This window comes from Oncorhynchus kisutch, linkage group LG17 (genome assembly GCF_002021735.2).
Source record: "Oncorhynchus kisutch isolate 150728-3 linkage group LG17, Okis_V2, whole genome shotgun sequence".
In the NCBI taxonomy this organism is placed as follows: Eukaryota; Metazoa; Chordata; class Actinopteri; order Salmoniformes; family Salmonidae; genus Oncorhynchus; species Oncorhynchus kisutch.
Genome location: NC_034190.2, coordinates 48,498,035 through 48,522,844, shown reverse-complemented (window position 1 = coordinate 48,522,844; position 24,810 = coordinate 48,498,035). Strand labels below are relative to the sequence as shown.

The window sequence follows — 24,810 nt, the reverse complement described above, 5'->3', positions numbered from 1 at the left end:
CTAATTTGTGAACTTAATTCATCAATCAAATACAAGGGTCAAGTGAAAACACGCAGCCAGACACTCCGTGGAATGAGTTTGACACTTGTGCTAGGACGAGAAAGGTATTCAAATGCTTCCTCCCGGCTGTTCTTACGGTCCGTGTTATCCGGGATCCTTGGGACGTCCCCACTCAATTGAATTTGAAATGTAAAATTAACTTTAGGGTAGGAAAGTCCAAAGGATTCGGATAGCACTGACCCAGTTCCTACACATGAACCGCCCATAGGACGTAGCTAGAAAATCCCGCCTCGTTGAACTCATGATTGACACTAGGCTGAACAAATTACGTGCAAGGGAATTGATGGAGGAGGTGTCGGGAAGCCTCCTATCCCAAGTCATGGGGAGGAAGATCTATATTGGATTCATATATGTCCTATTACACAACGTTTTTAATCATGTAATTATTATGTGTAAATAGTAAGTAATCTAATTCTTAATTCTATGATTGCATACTCCTCGCTCCTCTGCTCCTTATCAAACTCCTTTGCATGAGAAGGTCAGAGGGGAGGAGCCTTTGTGGCTTTTCAGCCAATGGCTTTTGAGAATGAGATTTTCCAATGTTGAAGCAACGAAGGGGATACCAAAGACTGTACAGAATGTTTAGAGACTATGTGGGGAAAACGTTACCTCCAAGCCATTTTTCATTCTGTCCAGTCATAAATATTGTTCTATAGCTGTCTTCGTTTCCGGGTACGTATTGATTGTTTTACGTGAAATACCATTTATTCCTTTAGTTTACGTAACATAAAGCGTTTTAAAATCGGCACATTTTTCAATGTGAACCGGGAAACTTGTTATTAGCTAGCTAGGTATAGTAACGCGTTAGGCTAACTTGCTATCCGGCAGAGCACACTGAACGCAAAGAAAGTTGTGGTAAATCCAGTTTGATATAGTTAGCGACACTTTGCAAGTGTAAAGTATATTTAAGTACTGTAGATAGACAAAAGGAAACAACCTAGCTAGCAATAATATAGTCTCACCCTACTCTTAATGCCTTTCACCCTGGCCTGTCACTTATTCAGCCATGCCTGACCTCCTGACCCCAGCCCTCACATTCAAGAATAACAACGTTGTGCAACATATTTATTTTAGAATAGGTTGTCAAACCATATCGATATGAGTTATGGCATGATTTGGCTTCGCCATATCAATTGTACAAATTCCAGAAAATCAGATATCTCAATGTCTGCATGTCCCTGTAGTGGGAGTACAGTGATGGATGACTTTTTATGTACACTTCACTTTTTAAACCTAGCTAACTCCTAACTGTTCCATGAACATTACACAATGGTCAAGGGACCAGGAGTATGAGCTGATTGAAAACCAATCAAAGTAGGCCTAACCCTTTCAACAACATTTGCCATACAAATTTGTCAAACAAGTGTTCACTGTAACCTGGCCTAGATTCCCAAAAAGAGCACGTAGCAAAGGGCTCACAGCTATAACCATCTGGCCAAACAGTTGTCCATTTAGGCAACATAGAGCATAAATTGTTCAGAGGAGCATACGTCTTATCTATCTAGGCTAGACAGCTGTCAAATTAGGCAAGGCGACTAAAGTAACGTTTAGCACACATATTCATATAGAGACATCAGGCAGGCGTGAAGAGTGAGGGTTTTGGGGCGGCAGGTAGCCTAGTGGTTAGAGCATTGGACTAGTAACCGGAAGTTTGCCAGATCGAATCCCCGAGCTGACATGGTAAACATCTATTGTTCTGCCCCTGAACAAGGCAGTTAACCCACTGTTCATTGTAAAAAAGGATGTGTTCTTAACTGACTTGAGAGGTTAAATTTAAAAAAGGGATAGGGGTGCCTGAACCTAAATTTAAAATGGCCTGACTGTCGCTTTTCTCCATGTATTCACTAGAGGACAGCATTGCACATGTGTTTGTTATAAAACCAATGACCTCTGTGTTCTTCAAGCCCCACTTCTCCACCAAGCACACATCCTGTGCTCACAACAACATTTCCTTTGTATAGATATAATCACTTTTCTATTCACAAGCCGTCCCTGTGGCAAGGAATGGGGGGCAAATGGCGAGGGCACAGTGAATGGTAATCGAAGTTACAAGCACAGAGTGTTACCATTGCTTGTAACCTCTGTGTTGTGAGTGTGGCCTGGTTGGCTATTTAAAACCTACTCTAATTGACAAACTCCTGTCTGAGATCACAAACGATAACAGACGGGCTGTTACCTAGGTATAGTGAATTATTGATGATATCACAAAGCACATGATGCAAGCGGGAGGTTTCTTGGAACACACCTACATGCACACACTAACCTTCTTGGGTCTGGCATTACAAAATGCCATCCCTTTCCCCAACTTTTGTCATGTATTACGCACCCTTTCCAACCTCAATTGTAGGACCAGAAATTAACTAGCCTAGGCCTGCCTATATGTTATGGATTAGGCCTTATAGAATACTCCAAAACAATAACCATCCACAAACTAGAATATTCCACAGCTGGGACATCCCTACAACAAACGTACACACAGCCCCAAAATTTGCCATTTTTATAGGTATTTTATATATTTATTTTCAAAACTTAATTTTAGCAAAACCAATATGGGCCTTTCATTTTGAGGAGGCCCAGTCTATTTAGGCTGTACTTTAAAATAATGCTTTTTGGCCTGATGATTTATTAATTATGAAAGTATTATTTTTCCACCAATTTTTTTTAAAAGCTATTAGCAGATCATTGTCTCCCGTCATATGAAATAGTGTACATAACAGCTATACTTTTATTTTGGAACAAGCCCATATATAGCCTTTTGTTTTGAATTCATTTATATTTATTACAGAATATTTGTAACCTGTTTCCTTTTATGTTAATCCTAATTTTTATATAATATGGATTTACCATTTAGTTATTTTTAATTCCACTAATGTTATAGGGACAGATTCCCTGGTCTACATTCTAAATGGTGTGCAATTTCTTCTAGCCTTGGTTGTAGTTGTTTTGGTGAAGAACTGTGTGCCCTCTCTCGCTCGCCTGAAGACAGTTGAGGAGGAGGGAGGGGTTTAGACAAAGGCCTTCTCTACAAAAATGGAGGCTACAGCAGAGCAGCCCTGTTGTCCTTTTTTCATTTTCTACATGCTGACATTTCTAATATATTATCCATGAAAATAACACAACGTGCATCAGATGCAACCTTAGGTAACGGTATTACATTGTTATATGTGTTCTTTAGGTCACTGAAATGCAGTTAAATGTGTTATTTTGTAATTAGGGCCTAGCTTTCTCTCTTTTTTTCTCTCCCTGTCTCTCCCGCACTCAGAGCTACTCCTGCCTGTGCTGAACAAAGATAATTACTCAGGAAATACTTCGGCCAATCGGATGCGGCCTTACATCTCGCTTGTGAGAAAGGGGCCAGTCAGAGCCTGGCTACCATCATACGGGCCTGATCGCCTTGCCTGAAGAGAGGAGCCTTCCCGGGCTGAGAGTGTCCTCCATGTTTTATAAGTGTTGACATAACAGTGTGTCAGGCAGCCATGCATCCACAGAGGTAAGCCCTGTCTTTATTTCAACTCTAATTACAACATTCCTTTCTCCTTCTACTCTGTTGTGTGACTGTTGTGCAAATCTAAATGTGAATACCTGAAAATCACAGATTGCTTTCCCAAAGGAGTAGGGGAGCTTTGTGGGCGGGTTAGGCCTCGCAAGGCCCCTGCTCCATAGAGAGCTGAGGTGGGGGGGGTTGGATAAGGACTCACCCCTGCTCTCTCTCTGTGTAGCAGGGTCAGGTGTGCCCAAGACATCTAGACTACCATGCAATGGGCCATGGCAAATCCTTGTTTTCCTTGGCTTTTTAAAATAAAATAATTTTTTTTACAATGCTAAAGAGAGTGAGATCCAAGTGTGCACTCTCTTTTCTCCTCTCTGCTGCGCCAGCCTAGTTGTGTGTCATGGCAGAGTCAGAGAGGACGGGGGATGGGTGGCAGAAAAAGGGTTAGTGTGGTAGAGGGATGGGGGGGGGGGTGTTAAGTATCTTTTTTAAGCAGATTGTCTCTGTTTTTGTGATCTAGTGTGTCATGCCAGGCCAGAGAGCATGGACGTGAGGGCAACAGATGTGCCTGTTAGAGAGGGGGGGGGGGCTTTAGGAAGGGGCTGATGGATAACTGAACACTGGTTGCTTACAACCAGTGTTAGAGGTGTGTGTGTGGCGGGGGGGGGGTGAACAGTGAGGATGTCAGTGAATGTAATGATTTTCTCTGCAGATATGATCATAATTCTTCACCAATTGATGCAGGTACAAACAGGGCAGTGAATGCCTGCCGCATGAGGCTAAATGCCTCTCCAGTCTCACCCGCATCAGAACTCACACAGGGTCCTCAGAGTTCATTTATTGTCCCAACCAAAAATGGGTTGTCTGAGGGGAATTCTTGAATTTCAGCCTGTCAATTGAACATTTATTTGATTCTTCCTCTACACATTAATAGGCTAGTTGTTTTGAAGCTCATTGGGATATAGGGAGGCCCAAAGCCTCAAGTTTACAGGCCTGTGCTACGTTGACTCTGTAGCACTCATCCTTGTAAAGCTGCTTCCTCTGCTCTGTGCCCCTCATACAGTGGCCATTTTGTGTGAAGCTCTGCTCTTGTCATCACAGATATAAACTACCAGAGAAGCACCTCATTTTTTTTGCGATTTGTTGATTGTGTGTATTTCGTATGCGTGTTGTTGTGTTTGTCTTCAGCTCGACTCATATTTGTCCGTATTTGCGTGCTTGTTTTCTCTTCCCCTCCTTGGCACCGCTCGGGCCTCGCTCACCTATTTATAGCTGTAGAGACAAAAACACCATTGATCTGCTGCTTCATTTAAATGCCTGGTTTGACGTTTCTATAATACTTGGTTCAAGAGAATCGTATCTCCTTTGTAAATAGGTAAGTGAAACTGCATAGCTGGCTCTCAATTCACAATAATCTTTTTCGGTAGTACTTTATTTTACAGTACTGTTTCCACTGGTGTTTAAATTGGAAATTACTTTATGGTTCTTAGTTCAAATAATTAATCACAATTAATAACTAGCCCCCTATTTGTTTCCAAATAGTGCCTAACAGTGATTCATTGCATGAATCAGAAAGTAATTCATAGGTTCTAAATGTGTAATAAGTTACCATGGCACGGCAGATTTTAAAATGCACGGTTCACTTTGAAAAAATGATGAGCAAAAGCCTAACCTTCAGTGTCAAACCTAGATTAGGGGGGGTTCTATGTGGGGGGGGGGTTCTACATTCCTTACTCTCAACCATCTTGGTATAGCTCTACACAAAGCATGCTTCATATTACAGTCATTGACATTTAGGTGAGTTTGGAGACGTGTATAAATTCATGCCGTGCTCCGTTAGTGTTATGTTAGTGGGTATGTTAGTAATCTGGTGACAGGTTATCTTTAGACGATCGTCTGGGGTTGCTGGGGGTTGCTGAGGCAACATTGCTCGTAAATTGTGATTTACTGCCTCTCAACCACAAAGAACAACTCATCCCTCTTCTAAAGCCTCTACCCGGTTCACTCAGTCACACTCAAAACAGACAACCTTTTAAACCGAGGGGAAATTACACCGTTTTAATGCAGGGGGAATCTCTGCATTGCAGCAGAAAATGTTTTTAAGGAAGAGGGAAGCCTGCACACAGGGAGCCATGTGGCATAGAACAGCCGACCAATCCTGTCCCGCCCTGCAGACCCTCCAGCCAATTACAGCAGCAGCCGAGGTTAAAGCTTGAAAATCGCTGTGAGAGCAGCAGCACAGGGAGAGCAGGGGCCTTCTGGAAAATTCCACAGCCATCTTTGTTTCATCCCCTCCAGCCCAATGTAAAAACCAGGCTGAATGATTTTCTTGCATATTCTGTGCTATATCTATCACAAGGTATGCTACCACACTTCAATTATCTCTGTTGAAGAACATGTTATTCGGTTAAGAAATTCAGTCAAAATTGAATCATGTGTATAAGGAATCTTATAGTATGAAAAAGCAGGCAAAAGCCTGGCACCTATTTCTGCACGACTGTACCTAAAAACTAGTTGTTTCATATTGTCTTAAGCGAACAGTACATTTAACCTTGATGGTATTGTTTGTATCTTGTTATGTCTCTCAGAGTCAGTCTTCTCTCTGGAGGACAGGGGCTGCAGGTTGAAGAGGGTGCCAGGTTGTTTCTCTATCAACAATACTGGTTCTCAGTGGATTCAAGGACACATTACCAACTCAAAGCATACAACAAAACCACCCTGCTTTTATGGCACCACTTACAGAGCAGGATAGCAGGTTTTTGATCAGGAACCCAGACCCTCGCTCACATGAGACACCACTGTGTTGCATGAGACCAAAACAGTGTATTCTCCTCAGGGATACAGCATAGGTTTGTCAGATCTGTCTTTACTCTCATAGTGTCTTACCCCCCTCTTATTATTAAGCCTAATTATTCTTTGACGGCAGTGCGTTCAGTGAAAGCAAGACTGAAGACGGGCGGGGGGTAAAATGGATAAGAATGATCTCCAATTAGCTGGATTTATCTTCTATCTCTCTCTCTCTCTCTCTCTCCATCTCCATCTGTCCCTCATCTATGTCTCCCTCCCTCTGTACCCTGAATCAAACGTGGTTCGGCTTAACTGTGTTTTGATGTTTGGATGTTGAACTGTAATCTCCACGGATCCCCTGGTCCTCCTGTGTGTGTGTAGGGGGGGGGGGGCAGTGCCTGTGACTGGTGCCTCGGTCTGTGTGGGGGATGTGTGAGAGGGGGGAGGGGAGCCGGCTGTGGCCTCCATTTTCTGTGACGAGAGAACCCTGCTCTGCCTCTGCTCGACTGTCTCTCTGAGGAGCCAGTGGAATCTCAAGGCACAGAGTCAGTGTGTGTGTGTTTTTTTTTTTCTTCTATCAGGCATTCCTCCTTGCGGAGGGTGGGTGTTTATCAATGTTATCCTGAATTTTGCTCATCTGGAATATTCCCAGATCCTGAAGATTTTTCTGCTATCTGTTCTGGCATGTTTCTGGAATACTGCTCCTGGTCTGAAATGCCCTCTGGAAGAACATAGGATGACCAGTTGAGAGAGAGAAACTATCTGCCTAGTCAGAAGCTACAGGATCAGGTGGTTATTATGTCACGCTGGCTGCTCGGTGAGCCTATTTTTAAGTGAATAAAAGAGTGTAAACCTTGGCTCACTGCTGGGCTGCATGCTAACAGTACTCTGTCATCCCACAGTGCTCTCGCTGCTAGCACACGTAGCACAGAGAGTTGGCTAACATTAGCTCTCTTTCATGTGGGCCTCGTTTTGTTTGTTCGCTCTCTGTGTCCAGAACAGCAAGGCCCCGGAGGGGGTTATCTGTCAGCAGCGTGTCTAAACAAGAAAAGGTTCATATGCTGGATTATTTGTAATTTTCTTCCTTTTTGTGTCTACTTCATCTTCTTTCATTATCCAAATGACATTAGGGATTATTTTATGCTACAGTCGGTTTGATAGTGGTGATTTAACCTGGTGATCATTGATTTAAGACTTTTCCTCCGTTGGGTTTATGAATGATCAATGTCATGCACTTGGTTTGATGAGCAGGACATCAAGGTTTACATTGTGTTAATGGAGGGTGGCACTATTGGTTTAGTAGATTTAGTTAATGGACCCTTTTACAGTGGTAGTCATGTTTGGGCTCATCAATGGCTGCCCTCAGCTCTGGAGCATTGTGCTGCCTCCTTTTTCTACTCAGTCCTTTTTTCCCTTTTAGATCAATGACTGTGATGGATGTGGATTCCTAAGAATAGATCAACTCTAATCTCATTCAAAACTTTACCACGTGGCCACTTCTTGAACCTTGTCCAAAGGCTGTTTTTCTATCTAGCCAGTGCTGGATATTTGCCTGTTAGGCTACCTGTACCTAGACGTTCTTTGCCCACTGCCACATCCACCTCCACCAGGAGCCACCAGGGCTAAGAGCCTGAACTGGTTCAGCGTGTGTCCTGTGGTGGGTCCATTCCCGAGGAGGATTTTCTTTAAGAGGGCGATGAATGGGACGACATCCTTGGAACGAGGCCCTCAGTGGCACTGACAAAGGAGGGGCTGAACTCTCAAAGAACCCCATTCATCACCGTGGCCCCCCCCCCCCCACTTTCTTCCTGAGAGGAAATGAGATGAGAGCGGAACCAGAGACAGAAAGCTACAGGCTTTGATTTGGGAATTTCTTAGAATGAAAGAAGCTCTATTTTATTTTAAATATGTTTTTATATATTGATATGATTTGCTGTGGAAATCTGATTTATTGTTTGGGCTGTTCAGAACACGATGTTTGGGCTAGTTAACAGACCTGTGTAACAGGTAAAAACCTGTAGTTAGCTAATAAGACCAATGTTGACTCCGTAAAGCTTACTAAAGTGATCTGGTGCAGTGGGTTTCTAGGAATAGGCTAAACAGCCTTTAGGGACACCTGTTGTTAGAGCTGGGGTTTGAGTGGCTACCAAGAAGCACCTTCACTTTACACTCTCTCATCCATGACTGTCTGAGGCAATTTTCTGTGATTCACCGTCCATTTTGAAGGTACAAATCCTTGCGTGGCATAGCCTATGCATATTGTTTGTGTTTTCGGGAATCATTGTTTTCAAGGTATTCCGCTTTTGAATGAACTTGCGCTGTACAGAAAGAGCGTCTTGGAATGTAGTTAGGTGGGCAAAGTGAGATGCAAACAAACTCGTCAATGCATGGCCCTCATCAGGACTGAAGCCCTTGTCTCTCCGTTGTCTCCTGGAGGACAGGAGCACACAGCCTACTCTCTGTTTGGGTGGCCTTGTTTGTTGCGCTGAAGCACAAGTTGTGGCCCAGCTGAATCAAGAGGACTTGTTGCCATGGAGATCCTCTCCAGTGGCACCCCATGGAACACAAACACCTAAGTTTATCTGACTGTGTTGACCAATGATTATAGACACTCATAGGATGTCTTCTGTGATGATCATGAAGGCCGTGGTTCTGAGGTCCAAGTAAATTTTGTGACCCGTCGGTTGCACCTTAGATTTGGTGGCCTAACACTGTTAACCTATTGCTGTTTCTCATTAAAGCAGGCATGAGGAAACCGCAGTGGAAACCTGCTGAAACTCTGGTGACTTTGTCCTCTGGGGGTCCTGCCTTAGGTGGTGTTCCACTTGTTTACTGTGTGGCAGGATTTCGTTCGTGAACACCGTTTGTGACTGACTCTCCCTTTCTTTTTGTCTCTGTGCCCTCGCTCTGTGCAGTCTGGCTGAGGAGGAGGTAAAGACTGAGTCCGAGGGGGTAGAGGGGATGGATGTGTCCGTGCGATCCAAAGGTAAGAACAAGGCCTTTGCGTACAAATGTTACTGTGTTTTGAGAGGACCGCTTATTCTCGTATTCTTCTTTTAGTATTGATCTTACATTTAAACATGTTTGTTGTGGATCTCATTGAGCTACACTGAGCAACCATTCTGCCATTGAGTTAATATCAGATCACTGTAATGGAGCAACACTGCCTCAGGGATTGAGTGTGAACACTTGTCACAGGCCCTCGACCACACTTCCCTTGAAATGTGGTTGGCGTAGCAAGGATGATAAGATATTAACTTGGATTAATATCAGATTGGGAAACCAAGCAGTAAGGTTTGGTGGCCAAAATCTCTTATCTGGTCGGTATCCCTGGGCAAGCACTACTGTATTTTGTCTCTCAGTGATGGGGTTCTGCTAACAAAAGAAAGGTCTAGGCTTTACACTGCCTTTGACCTTCACAATGACTCTTATCCCCGTCTGAGGAAAGATTAGTTGAGTAGTACTGAAGACGATGGAGCCGGTCATTGTTGTGTAGACTGGCCTGTGACTGAGAGTGTCTCTGCCTCTCTAGTCTTTCATGCCAGGCGTCTAGTCTCTCCTTCTAAGCCTCATATTCATGAGTTGCCCCTCCGTCACTCGTTCGCGTCGTTGCCATTGCTATCAACATTCTACAGATGCTGCAGCCATATTAATGCGCAAAAGTTTGACTGTTTTGTCTAAATTACACATATAGGGGCTTGAGAATACGATGACATTGCTAAAGTAGGCACATATTTAGTAGGAATCAACTTTGCCATCATCATGTTGTCAATTTACTTTAGACAGATGGCAATGTTGTCATTAGCAAGCAAAGTTTGTCAAATGAACGAGCAATGCTAACGTTAGCTAGATAAAATCTGTGTCTCCCTTCAATCTTAGCTAGCTAGCTAGCTAACGTTATACTGCATCTAAAGTCAATCTGGCTACCTCAAAATATCGACAAAAGGTTTTCCAACTAATTATTTGCCGCCTTTAGACACAGTAATGCACTTTAGACCAAATCTTCATCGGTGCCCAATGAGGACGCATTGAATAGAATGCTCAGTTAGGCAGCAGTCCTAAAACGAACAATCAAAACAATATCGTGACGCAACGTGGAACCCATTAATAAGCTGCTACTCTTGTTCCGTGTTGTATGTATGGTGACCTGGTTTTCCCTCTACTTTGGCCACTAGTGTCTGACCCTGGGTCAGCAGAGCGGGCGCTGGTTGCTCAGAAGAGGAAGGTGTCCAGTCCCACCCACTCCTCCAATGGCCACTCCCCCTCAGACACCTCCCCCAGCCCCCTGAAGAAGAAGAAGAAACCTGGAGCCATCCATAGCAACAACAAAGACCAGGTGTGTGTGTGTGTGTGTGTGTGTGTGTGTGTGTGTGTGTGTGTGTGTGTGTGTGTGTGTTTGTGTGCCTGTTAGGGCTGGGCGATATATTTTTATGAGTGTTTTATGTCTGCTTGCTGTCTTTTTGGTCTCGTCTCATTTGCTCCTTCTGTGCTGTGTACCTTCCCATTTACACCAGAAATCTGTATATAATAACGAGATGCTCATGTCTCTGCCCTAACAATGGGAGTCGTTGTCCCAAAGGTGGGAAGGCAGGCGACAAGTTAGGTTCAGAATAAGCGCATAGAAACGCATTGGGCTTATTTTGGACAGATTTAGACAAGCCTCTCGCTTTGCCTCTTTCTCCCAAGCCCTTCTCCTCCCACTCACAACAACAAAGATGAGAGATAATTTCTTCCACTCTGACAAACGGTTTCAACTCGCTATTTGTATTTTTTTATTGAACCTTTATTTAACTTGGCAAGTCAGTTAACAACATAATCTTAGTTACAATGACGGCCTACCCCGGCCAAACCCTAACCCGGTCGATGCTGGGCCAATTGTGCCCCGCCCTATGGGACTCCCAATCACAGCCGGTTGCCTGGAATCGAACCAGGGTCTGTAGTGACGCTTCTAGCACTGAGATGCAGTGCCTTAGACCGCTGCGCCACTCGGGAGCCCTTTGGTCCAACAGAATCGGTTATATGGACACCGAAACACATCAAGACATTATTTTACTCTAATGGAGGAGAAGTTAACCTTTCGAACCATACACTGTTTGTTTCAACTCCTCAAATTTCAAGCAGTCAGACACTACTAAAACGGATGTACCACTGAACATTCATTCTGGAAAATGAATGCTCAGTTTGTCGCGCACGCATTACGGTACCACATATCGCTAGCAACATTTTAGTCAAATAAAGATTGTTATACTAGCCATTTAGTCTGTGTTTTTATAAATGTGCAATAAGGAATTGGCAGCTTGTTCTCATTCTGAGAAATAAGGTAGGGCCACTCATGCTGTTCAAACAGTTCGAGACGGACAGAAGCTTGGGTTCATAACAATTCAACAGTTTTGCCTTTTTAGCTGAATTCAGAGTTTGTGAAATTATACCTAGATCCAAGTTGGCTAAATTTGCTGCCTACTCACTAGCACGTGGGCTTGTACTTGAGAGTTTGTTCATGAGACCGGTGTTAATTTTCTACAATGCCTGCTACATTATTAGTGAATGTGCATTATGCATGGTTCTGATTTTAAATTTGTAACAAAAATTGCGTTTTTCTAGACAGACCTGAAAGCCAGATCAGTGATTTATTAACTATTTTAATACAATTATTACTGGGTCTTATGGTTGTGGAAGGAATATATTCAGCCTTGGTATAATTTCACAAGCTCTGAATTCAATAGATTATTGATGGCTGTTTTTAAATGCAGTATATTTGACCTTTTAAATTGTACAACAAAGCATATTTTGAGAAAACATTCAAATAAAATCTAGATATATTTTGTGAATCGCCCATAAGTTAGAAAACATTTAGATATGAGTTTTAGGTGTTATCGCACAGCCCTAGCGTCTGTGCACAACATATTATGCCCCCAGGTTTAAATGAAAGCCACTGCTGTATGTTCTAACAATGCATTAGTTCATATCAAAAACATACATGATTGTGTATCATGTATTGATGATTAAATGTTAAAATAATTGCTGTGGTGATTGGTAATCATAACTGTTTATAGAGTGTAATAACTTCATTACTTTTCTAAACCTAAACAGCCTTTTTGGAAAGAATAGATATTAATGCATATTATTGTATGCTTGCCAAATATTTTATATTTTTTGCACATTTATTCCCATTTGTTGTGAATGCTTTGTTTTATATGCATGACACAATTAAACCCCAAGCCAAAACCTTTGAATTCAGTTCCGCTGACAGATGGAAAAAGTTGCATGTTCTGAACAGTGACCATAGATATGTGCTGACTAGTATTGTCTTGTTCACTGATTGGCTGATGTGGGTTAATGAAGTGTCAATCATGATATCCAACACAAGACTAATTATTGGTCCACCTGGTAAAGTCACCAATCAAATTGCACTTAGTCTGTGATGACATAAACAGATACTTCTGTTATAGATAAAGAACAATGACATGACTATCTTATAGATAGACCTACATTGATATTGACGAGACCAACCAAAACAGTCTTGTGTTTTGGTGCCTGCTTGCTTATTATCCTGCCTTACTTGCCACTGTGTATTTCTCTCTGTGTTCTGTTGCACTGCACCTTTTGTGTTTTGTTTTCTGCGTGTGTTTTGAAACCCGCCCCCTGTTTCTCTTGCCTGCATTTCAGTCAGAGCTAAGACATGGTCCCTTTTACTATGTGAAGCAGCCATCACTCACCACAGACCCTGTTGATGTTGTACCGCAGGACGGCAGGAATGACTTCTACTGCTGGCTGTGCCACCGCGAGGGCCAGGTGCTCTGCTGTGAGCTCTGCCCGAGGGTGTACCATGCCAAGTGCCTCAAACTGCCAGCAGAGCCCGAGGGCGACTGGTTCTGTCCAGAGTGTGAGGTACTCGCTTGTGTGTGTGCCGTGGGTGTATAGGTGTACATACGTGCGCATGTTGTGTGGGAGTGTTCCGGGTACATTTTCCCTTTACCACTAGCTTAATATCCGCTTGCTCTTTTGGTATCAGGTGATGGGGTTGGAGGCAGGCTTGGGTCAATTTCAATTCTTAATTTCAAGTAAATAATGTAAAAATCCTTATACCCATACTTCCGGGGTCAGTTCCCTATAATCTTTTGAGTGGGCTTGACGATGATATCATCAAATTCGTGAAAACGCGGTCATTTTAAGATGTGTATAAAATAATATTTGCGCTACGTGTTGCGCTACGTGTTGCGCTACGTGTTTCCCCATTGAAAACCACCAAAAAGCCTACAAAAGTTCAAAAACTACAAGGCTTCTTCCTGGAAAATGACATGTCACTTTCATAGTATATTATTCTATAATAAGGATAATACACATAGCATATTTTAAGTCTCGAATTTAAATGGAATCGAGCCCAAGCCTGTTTGGAGGGCAAACATAAAGTGGGCAGGATCTATATCTTCCCTCTCTAGATGGATTTCGCTGCTATGAGGACTAGTACTTCTGTCTCCTATAAATCATAACACAGATGCATAGTTAATAGGCAGTCCAGCAGACTGCTGTGAGTGGTTGTGGGTTAGCCCAGTCCCCCTGCTTGGTATAGTATCCCTTTTGTTTTTTTACTAGCTACTGTTTGTCACTTTGCCCTGACTTTTTAAAATGTTTCTAGAAAATCACAGTAGCAGAGTGCATCGAGACACAGAGCAAAGCCATGACCATGCTAACGATAGATCAGCTCTCATACCTGCTGAAGTTTGCCCTCCAGAAGATGAAACAGCCAGGGGTAAGTTCAAAACACGTTTTTAAATCACATTTTATTTGTCACATTCTTTGTGAACAACTGCCGTAGACTAACAGTGAAATGCTTACTTACGTGTCCTTTTTCCATCATTGTAGAGTTAAAGATACATTTTTGTTGTTATTGAAACAGTGACACAAGGAATAAGTACACAGTGAATAACGAATAACAATAGCTATTAAAAAATAACATGGCTATATACAGGGAGTACCAGTACCGAATCGTTCATTGACATTGATAGTTCTTTTGACATTCTCCAGGTGCCCACTGTGAGCCAGAGAGGGCTTTAGGTTGAATGGTGTGTTTATGAGAACTGATGCCTGTGACTGTTTCCTCTCTGGGCAGACTGAGCCCTTCTGGAAGCCTGTGTCTCTGGAGCAGCACCCTGACTATGCCGAGTACATATTCCATGCTATGGACCTCGCAACACTGGAGAAGGTACCCTTACATTCCCATTTGTCATTTCGCAGGTGCTTTTATCTAGAGCGACTACATGCCATAAGTGAATTCAACTGAAGTCGAAATGGTGTTTTCTAATAATGTACATTTTTCTCTGCTATATTTGTAGAATATGAAAAAGAAAATGTATGGCTGCACGGAAGCCTTCTTGGCTGACATGAAATGGATATTGCACAACTGCATCATCTACAATGGTGGTAGGTCACAAACACCTGCTTAATTAACACCGTTTCCTTTCTGTACTGCTACTTGTTTTGGAGATAAACAACTTGGCTTTTACCAACATGGTTTTCTGTCTTTTGGTATTGTTGCAGGTAATCACAAACTAACAGCAACAGCAAAGGTCGTTGTGAAGATCTGTGAACATGAAGTGAGTCATTTTTACACGATGACTGAAATGCCAGTCTGGGTTGTGTTTTGTTTTCTCCCTGGCCATTTCAGTGATGTGAAAACTGCTGTCTGTTTCAGATGAACGAAATCGAGGTCTGTCCAGAGTGCTACCTGTCCTCGTGCCAAAAGAGGGACAACTGGTTTTGCGAGCCATGTGTAAGACAAACGTTTCCTCACCTTCATTTGCAATGAACATTTTTAATAGATGTAAATGTAACGTTTTGTCCTTCCACATACTATGTGACTTGGGGTCACAATTAGGTTTGTCCCGAAGACAAATGTAGACTAGCCTAAATGTCATATTTAAAATCTCAAAAAACACTCTTTAGAGCACAGGAATGGCTTTGCGAATCTTATTCCACTGTCTGTTTTTCTGCTGTCTTATCGGACCTTTCCCCTGGTGTGCCTCCCCTCTTAGGGTCATACCCACCCCTTGGTGTGGGCCAAGCTGAAGGGCTTCCCCTTCTGGCCAGCCAAAGCATTGCGGGAGAAAGACGGACAGGTGGACGCACGCTTCTTCGGACAGCATGACAGGTGAGCCTTGCCGTTGAATGAGAGTAGAGGATGGGAAGGGACTTTTCATCGTTTTTTACTTGGACTCCTCTGAAGTGAGTCATGGTTCTATACTTATCCTACTCCTTAACAAGTCTTTCTGGGTTTTTTTTAATTATCCCGTAGGGCGTGGGTTCCCATCAACAACTGCTACCTCATGTCCAAGGAGATTCCCTTCTCTGTGAAGAAGACCAAGAGCATCTTCAACAGCGCCATGCAGGAGATGGAGGTCTACGTGGAGAACATCCGCAAGAAGTTTGGTGTGTTTAACTACGCCCCCTTCCGCACCCCCTTCACGCCCAACAACCAGCTCCAGATGCTGCTGGATCCAGCCAACCCCGGGGCAGGGGCCGTGAAGATGGAGAAACCCGACAAGATGCGCTTCAACTTCGACATGACCGCGTCTCCCAAGATGCTCCTGGGCAAGAGCTCTCTGTCGAGCGGGATGGGGCGGAGGATCTCTCTGACAGACATGCCTCGCTCTCCCATGAGCACCAACTCCTCTGTACACACGGGGTCTGACGTGGAGCAGGATGGGATGGAGAGAGGGCCCAGGAACCCCCCATTCCACTACAGTGCTGGGGAGGAGTCTATGGACTACACCGGTAATTAACATGCTCCTGACTCTCTAACACATCATACGACTAACTAACACAGGGGTATTATCTACAGAATAGTCACAGTCAAAACATGTGTGGCGGTTAAAGTGTTATGTGTTCTGGCCACAGCGTCCCCTGCGTCAGTGAAGATGGGCCATGCAGGCAGCTTGACGGGCAGCCCCAAGCCATTCTCCCCTGGTCTGGTGCCCAAGCAGGAGAGGGCCCCGGGCACAGGCAGCATCCTCAACCTCAACCTGGGTGGGTCCCATCTAACCTCTCCTCCTCCTGTAGCACCTTGTCTTGTGCTGTGTGTTTGGTTAGGGGTTATGTTTCGGTTGAGTTTGAGTGTCATTTGCCACAGATCGTGTGAAGGCTGAGATGGACCTGAAGGAGCTCAGTGAGGCAGTACAGCAGCAGCAGCAACAACAACAACAACAACAGGGGTCATCACTCCTCACCACCACCCCGAAGAGACCAATCAGGAGCCTGGACAAGACCATCGAGAGCTGCAAGGCCCAACTAGGTACACTCACAAACCATTCATGAATTGTGTCTCAAGGCCTATAAATGATACGCTCATGACATATGATACATATACAGTACCAGTTAAAAGTTTGGACACACCTACTCATTCAAGGCTTTTTCTTTATTTAGACTATTTATTACATTGTAGAATAATAGTGAAGACATCAAAACTATAAAATAACACATATGAAATCATGTAGCAACCATAAAAAGTGTTAATCAAAATATATTTGAGATTCTTCAAAATAGCTACCCTTTGCCTTGATGACAGCTTTGCACACTCTTGGCATTTTCTCAACCAGCTTCCACTGGAATGCCTTGCCAACAGTCTTTAAGGAGTTCCCACATATGCTGAGCAATTGTTGGCTTCTTTCCCTTTACTTTGCAGTCCAACTCATCCCAAACTATCTCAATTGGGTTGAGGTTGGGTGATTGTGGAGGCCAGGTCATCTGCACTCCATTACTCTCCTTCTTGGTCAAATAGCCCTTACACAACCTGGAGGTGTGTTGGGTCATTGTCCTGTTGAAAAACAAATGATAGTCCCACTAAGTGCAAACCAGATGGGATGGCGTATCGCTTCAGAATGCTATGGTAGCCATGCTGGTTAAGTGTGCCTTGAAAACTAAATCAATCACAGGCAGTGTCACCAGCAAAGCACATCACACCACCTCCTCCATGCTTCATGGTGAGAACCACACATGCATAGATCATCCATTCAACTACTCTGCTTCTCACAAAGACATGGCGGTTGGAACCAAAAATCACAGATTTGGGCTCATCAGACCAAAGGACAGATTTCCATCAGTCTAATGTCCATTGCTCGTGTTTCTTGGCCCAATCAAGTCTTTTTTCTTCTTATTGGTGTCCTTTTAATAGGGGTTTCTTTGCAGAAATTCAACCATGAAGGCCTGATTAATGCAGTCTTCTCTGAACAGTTTTTGAGATGTCTGTTAGGTGAATTCTGTGAAGCATTTATTTGGGCTACAATTTCTGAGGCTGGTAACTCTAATGAACTTATCCTCTGCAGCATAGGTAACTCTGGGTTTTCCTTTCCTGTGGCTGTCCTCATGAGAGCCAGTTTGGTTTTTGATGGTTTTTGTGACTGCACTTGAAGAAACTTTCAAAGTTCTTGAAATGTTTTAAGGATTAACTGACCTTCATGTCTTGAAGTAATGATGGACTGTCGTTTCTCTTTGCTATTAGATCTGTTCTTGCCATAATATGTACTTGGTCTTTTACCAAATAGGGCTATCTTCTGTATACCACCCCAACCTTGTCACAACACAACTGATTGGCTCAAATGCAATAAGAAGGAGAGAAATTCCACAAATGAACTTTTAACAAGGCACAACTGTTAATTGAAATGTATTCCAGGTGACTACCTCATTAAGCTAGTTGAGAGAATGCCAAGAGTGTGCAAAGCTGTCATCAAGGGAAAGGGTGGCTACTTTGAAGAATCTAAAATATGAAATATATTTATAAATATAATTTATTCAATACTCATTTGATTCCATATGTTATTTCATAGTTTTGATGTCTTCACTATTATTCTACAATGTAAAAAATAAAGAAAAACACTATGTATTGTTTCTTTGTCCTTGTGCAGGCATTGATGGGATCTCTGAGGACGTGTATAAGGGCGTGGAACACAGTGACTCAGAGGATTCCGAAAAGTCTGACTCCAGCGACAGCGAGTACCTTAGCGATGAGGAGCACAGACAGAAGAGCGCCGACCATGACGACAAGGACAAAGCAGAGAGGGAGTCAAGGAAGAGGCCCAAGGCGAGCACACAGGGAGAGGACAAGGAGGCAGTCACAGAAACCAGGGATAAAAAAAACTCTGACGCCCTGCTCAAAGACAGACAGGGCATCAATGGCCCAGAGAGAGACTCCCAGGAGAAGCCCAGGACGCCCCAGACTCAGCCCCCCACAGACATGCCCAAGGCCCCAGAGGAGGGGAGGGCAGGCGCACCCCGGACCCTTGCTGGCCCAGACCAGGACTCCGACTCGGAGAGGGAGCTGGTTATTGACCTGGGGGATGAGCAGGGGGGTCGCGACCGTAAGGCCAGGAGGGAGCCAGGGGCTGTAGTCGCCAAGGCCACGAAGGAGCCCCTTGGCACCAAGCTGGAAGGTGAGGGCTCAGTTATTGTCTTGTTTCATTTGATTTGTGCACCCTAGTTGCTTTGTATCAGACATTTGTAAGAGACTGAGGCCTAAAGGCTCAGCAGAAAGGAGGAAAACACGTGAATGTTCTGTTATTTAGTCAGTGTCATTTCTTCTCTGACCAGGCAAATTCCCTGCCGCGGTGGCACCCTCTCCAGCCTCTGCCACTTTGTCCAACCTCAAAGACCCCAGTCAGCCACTCATCAACCCTCCACTCAACCTGTCCTCCAGCACAGGCTCTGGTCAGCCCAACACGGCCCTCAGCACCACCCCCTCTCCAGCCCCCACCTCCGCCCCCACCCTCTCCTCCGCCGCCGTCGCCTTGGCAGTGAAGAAACAGCGCCCTCTGCTGCCCAAAGAGACGGCTCAGGCAGTGCAGCGTACGGTGGTGTGGAACCCGGCCAACAAGTTCCAGACGTCGTCCCAGAAGTGGCACATGCAGAAGGTGCAGCGGCAGCAGCAGCAGGAGGAGCAGCCGTCTACGCCAACACAAACACAGACTCCTGTTCCGGTCCAGGCGCCGACGCAGACCCAGGCACAGACACGCAGCCCACAGCAGCTCCAGTCACAGCAGCAGTTGCCGGGATCTTCCAGTATGCGCTACCAGACCAGACAAGCAGCAAAAGGTACATTGAGACTCACAACTCCCCAAATTCTATACACACATTCATCTCATCTTAGTTAATATGAGCTATTGAATGTTTCTTTTCATTCCTTTTCCCTCTTCTGTGTTTTGCAGCCGTGCAACAGAAAGATGGTCCCCAGACTTCCACCTCATCAGTCACCTTGGTCACCTCTGGTGCCTCCTCCTCCTCCTCCTCCTCTTACCTGGCAGGAGACTTTCAGATCCCCACAGCCTCAGCAGATGTGGCAGCTGACATAGCAAAGTACACCAACAAAGTGAGTCAGCAAGATGCTATATGCCTGCCTCACACAGAATGAATATACTTTACAGGGGAAAGTTTATAGATTCACAGATGATATGTGTGTTTTATTGATCTGGAAATGTACCTGTCTGACATCAGTCTGTGAGTTGTAATAATCTCACCGGAACTTTTCAGATGATGGAAACGATTAAAGGAACAATGACAGAAATCTACAACGACCTTTCCAAAAGCACTTCAGGAAACACAATCGCAGAGGTGAGGGCTACGCTGAACAGACTTTTGGTTGAGTCCATAAAATAGGTAAACCTCTCTCTCCCCTGTCTCACTGCTTTGTGACAACTGTTGAATATTTTTGCACAGATCCGGCGGCTGAGGATAGAGATTGAGAAACTTCAGTGGCTACATCAGCAAGAGCTTTCAGAGATGAAGCACAATCTTGGTTTGTTCCACTTGTTCCTTAAAAATATGCACCTCTTTTAGGTTGGTATCATTATTTATATATATATATATATGTTTGCCTATAGACTGGTTGGTTGTTTAGCAACAAAAGCGTTGTGTACGCAACTATGGGGCAAAACAGACAAGGTTGGGGCATCCCGAGTGGCGCAGCGGTCTAAGGCACAGAATCGCAGTGCTTTAGGCGTCACTACAGACCTGGGTTTGATCCCAGGCTGTGTCACAGCTGGCCATGACCGGGAGACCCATTAGGTGGCGCACAATTGGCCCAGCGTCGTCCGGGTTAGGGGAGGGTTTGGCCAGATGGGATTTCCTTGCTCTAGCGATTCCTCGTGGTGGGCCGGTACTGTACATTGTTAGAGTTGTTGGTTGGTTAGCTGGCTAGTAAATTTGAGCCATATTAGCATTGACATGAAGTCAGTCAAAGAACCTCAAAACAAGACATGGTATCAACAACAAGATAAAACTAGCTGAAAGCCATTTACGATTCCCCACATGGCAGGTTCTTGTCATTGTTGCTCTTAATCTGACCGTACAGAATCAAAACGCACGACTTCAGCCAACCAGTCTGTCAGCCAATTTGTGTGTGTATGAGATGGACTTCATATCTGTGTTTTCTGACATCTTAATAATGCAAGTGTGTGCATTATAGCTGTATGTATAATATACTCATTCAATTCCTGTGCTGTAGTCGTAAAACATGCATCGTATACATTTCAATGCATGTTACATTCATATTAATAATTCATTCTTTTCAATATAATGTGAATTATATTAGTACGTCTTCTAAACGTCTGTGTGTCGTGTAGAACTGACTATGGCGGAGATGAGGCAGAGTCTGGAGCAGGAGAGGGAGCGTCTGGTGGCGGAGGTGAAGAAGCAGATGGAGGTGGAGAAACAGCAGGCGGTGGATGACACCAAGAAAAAGCAGTGGTGTGCCAACTGCAGGAAGGAGGCCATATTCTACTGCTGCTGGAACACCAGCTACTGTGACTACCCCTGCCAGCAAGCCCACTGGCCAGAACACATGAAGTCCTGCACACAGTCAGGTATTACATACACAATCAACGTAATTTGCACGAATGCATAGAAGGAAGTACCTGTGCACTAAAACTTCAGGCACCAACATGCCATACACAACATTACACACTCTCTTTAGCTCTCTCTCTGTATTTTATTTTACCATCTGAACGTATGTTTCATGTCTGCCTCCCTCTGTTCCGACAGCAACAGCTTCTCAGCAGGAACCAGAGGCGGAGTCTACTTCTGACCCTTCAGCCAAACCACCAGGTCACTCCTCCAGTGCCCAGGCCCCTTCTGGTACAGGATCTGCTGCCACAGACAAAGGCCCCTCTCCTACCTGCTGTGTAGACAAGAGCAAGGACAGTGCCAGTGCTACTGTGCCCTAACCACTACACTGCACACACACACACATTTTATACTCTACAATCCTGCAGTCTGTATAATGTATGTATCTGTTACAAAGAGACAGATCCAATAAACCAAGCCTTTTTGCGACCAACTAATCTGGGAATGTCCAGCGAATCTCCGTATGAAAGACCACAGAGGTATCAAAACCAACAGACACCCTCACCTTCTCCTAGCCAGGCTTAGGGCTTTAAAACGCCAAGAACACTCCTTGCATAAAGGCCTGCTCCTCTGTGATTCAGCTGACTCATCCCCTGTCCCTTGTTTTGTTCAACGTCTGCCTCGTGATCCGATGTTTTAAGCCATCCTTCATCCTCCTCAAAGGCTATGTGCTAGACTGGAGGATTCACTTACCTTGTCCTTGTGACTAGTTCATCTGGACATCAAACTTCAGTCTGTATACATTTTCACTCTTTCTTTCCTCTTTTCATCCTATTTGTATATCCCTCTTACCATCTATCCTAACGCTAGTTATCTACAGGAAAGTACATCAAATGATCAGACATCAATGTTTTGTGTGTTCTTACAACAATCTTAAACTTGAAACCTGTGATGCTGCTCTTTAAAATATACCACAAGTCTTTATAGTTATTTGCCACCAGAAGTGAAACCGAGCACGTTACTGTGCCAGCCCTTTTTGGGACACCCAAACAATCTAAAATGTAAATGATTCTACATTGTTAATGTGGTTTAAAAGTTTCATCATTTTGTAAGGAGTTGACAAGGGTGTATTTGAAAATCCATGAACAGTATACACAGACATTTCATTCAAAGGGATAGCATTAAGTTGGTAATCACCCCCCGTGTTACCTTATTGTTTCATACTCATTATATATCGTAGTTCCTCAGTGTATACATAGATTTTAATAAACTGTGATGTATAAAAACTATAAAGGTTAAAACTGTACAAAGTTTTTGTAATAAGACACATGGACAATATTTATAGTGCTCTGACAAGCATATGAGATTTTTGTTTTTTTAAATACTGTTTGTGAATGAAAATCACTTTCCAAATGTTTTGAAATGGCTCAGCTCTGGAAATCGTTTTTATTTAAATGCATTGTAAGACTTTATATGAATGTCACCTGGACCCTCTGTTCAGATTCTGTCAGAACTATTTGTCTCATCAACCTTCGATGGTTTGGTTATTCGTTAACAATGTAAGCCTACTCCAGAATTACTTTCGACCATGATAGTGTTTTTGGAGGGTAAAGGAAACAGCAAAAGTGACTGACTGTATATTATTCTGAGCATGTTTATTTACCCCTTTGTTTGACATATATTCTCTTGTTTACATATTGTACATATAGTAAATGGATTGTTAATGTCTTTAAGAAAAAAATTAAACAGGTCTGACCAATGTTTTTTTAAAGTATTTTATTGGCATACGTGGGTTTTGTTGCCACCTGGTGGACTACTGGGAACTGGTTTGGCTAAGTAGACATGACAAGCTTTGGTTTAATGTAGTAATTTGTTGGTGTGCTCAAATACAAAGTAAGGGATTGTGGCATTTAAGGGCAAATGGAAGGATAATTAGGACTTCTTGGTACTGTTTGAGCAGAGAAGACAGATTTTGTACTAACTTGCTTTTTTGTAGCTATACTCTTGAGCCTCTTGCAAAAAGTGTTTGTCACAAGTTGCATCTGCTCTCCAGGTAGGGTTTATATAGAAGTATCACTGAAATATGTGAGAATAAAAACATTTAACCTCTCACACTTGCGCCATCAATTGACCTCGCGAGCACCGTGCGTCATATATCCAGTGTAAATCAAACTTCTCGCGACAGTTTTATTTCAACCGCGAGAGCGAGAACAAAACACAGTGGAGGAGAAGACAAAATGGAAGGTTGTGTAGGGTTCGTCTTATGATAGGACACAGCTGGATAACCAGAAAGGTATTGTTTAAAACAATTCTCGTTAGATGGACGTATGCAATGGTATCTTACAACAACAGTTTATAGATGCAAAGTAGCCAAATTAATTTACACTTAAAAAAAGTCACGCGGTATGGCTGCTTGACCCTGGACTGTACATAGGTCAGTAAACTAGCTACCGCTACTATAGCTAGTATACGTTATGGATAGTAAATGAGTATCCATGTGTTCTTTTTGGTTTTGTATTAATACTGGATGGTTGGTATGGTAGATAAATATGTCCCCTTCACTTTTATGCCACCTTCACTTTTTTTTGTTATACTGCTATCCATAATAACACCAACTATATACTCCGCTTGGCCAGCAAGCTAGTTTAAATTGTTTTCAATTTTAGAACCAAATCTAAAAAAATATGTAAATTGAGCCCCACAGTGGTCGTGTCATAATACCCATAAAACCTAGCGGTCAAACACTGAAATGCTTCCAATCGTTTTTTCACCATTTAAAGCTGCAATATGTATCCAAATTCGCATAGAAATGTGAGTTAAATATCTGTCATTCTCATTCAAAGCAAGTCTTAAGAAACGCTAGATCTGTTTCATGTGTGCTATTTCTATGCTTCCAGTGCTTATTTTTTGTTCTATTTTTTTTAACTTTTGGATTTGAACACCAGTGTCAAACAGCTGAAAATACAATATTTTGCTTATGGAAAATGTATTTCACAATGGTTTAGATGGTACAATTATTCTCTACACTAAACTTGCTTGTTTTGTCACAAACTGAAATTAGGCAAACTAATAACATATCAACCAGGAAATGGCGGAGCGATTTCTGCATAGTGCATCTTCAATTTTAGGCTTAGCCTGGCGTGATGTTTTGATAAGTGTAAATCTTTCAGACAAAGTGACTTATCAATATATTAGGCTCTATTTTACTATTTGTAGAACATTCTAATTAGCATCCTGCAAGTCACCTCCAGCTGACACCATTGCTGACATCTATTAGCTACCATGATCCCATTAATCTACTGTTCCATATTTTATTGAACTAATATTTGTATTATGAATTTGGACTTGTCTTGTACAGAACGATCATAGTAGCAGTCAGGTATTTGTGCCATGAGTACAAGGCTAGTTTTTTTGCAAAGAAGCTATATAGCTAGCTACCTACCTAGATATTAGCAACATATACAGTGCATTTGGAAAGTATTCAGACCCCTTGACTTTTTCCACATTTTGTTATGTTACAGCCTTATTCTAAAATGGATAAAATAGCCCCCCCCCCCAAACTACACACAATCCCCCTTAATGAAAAGGAAACAGGTTTTTAGAGATTTTTGCTTAAAATAAATAATGAAATCACATTTACTTAAGTA

The 24,810-nt window shown here is 43.2% G+C and overlaps 1 protein-coding gene across 7 annotated transcripts; it reads left to right on the top strand.

Annotated features, from left to right (window-relative positions):
* The first annotated feature begins 617 nt into the window (after positions 1–617).
* Positions 618–22,927, top strand: LOC109907782 (protein kinase C-binding protein 1). Of its 7 annotated transcripts, none has more exons than XM_020505990.2 (21): positions 618–732; positions 3,323–3,550; positions 9,253–9,323; positions 10,513–10,673; positions 13,082–13,225; positions 13,974–14,087; positions 14,448–14,540; positions 14,671–14,758; positions 14,876–14,931; positions 15,030–15,107; positions 15,370–15,485; positions 15,630–16,108; positions 16,232–16,360; positions 16,464–16,625; positions 18,235–18,759; positions 18,917–19,417; positions 19,531–19,691; positions 19,853–19,933; positions 20,039–20,117; positions 20,944–21,183; positions 21,362–22,927. In XM_020505990.2, exons 2-21 carry the CDS (start codon positions 3,537–3,539, stop codon positions 21,541–21,543), a joined length of 3,474 nt encoding a protein of 1,157 aa, XP_020361579.1. In that variant the 5' UTR covers positions 618–732; positions 3,323–3,536; the 3' UTR covers positions 21,544–22,927. The 7 variants fall into 7 exon arrangements, with proteins under 7 accessions (XP_020361579.1, XP_020361574.1, XP_031649822.1 ...); XM_020505985.2 differs by having other exon boundaries at positions 13,004–13,225; XM_020505986.2 differs by lacking the exon at positions 618–732 and adding an exon at positions 3,078–3,201 and having other exon boundaries at positions 13,004–13,225.
* The last annotated feature ends 1,883 nt before the right edge of the window (positions 22,928–24,810 follow it).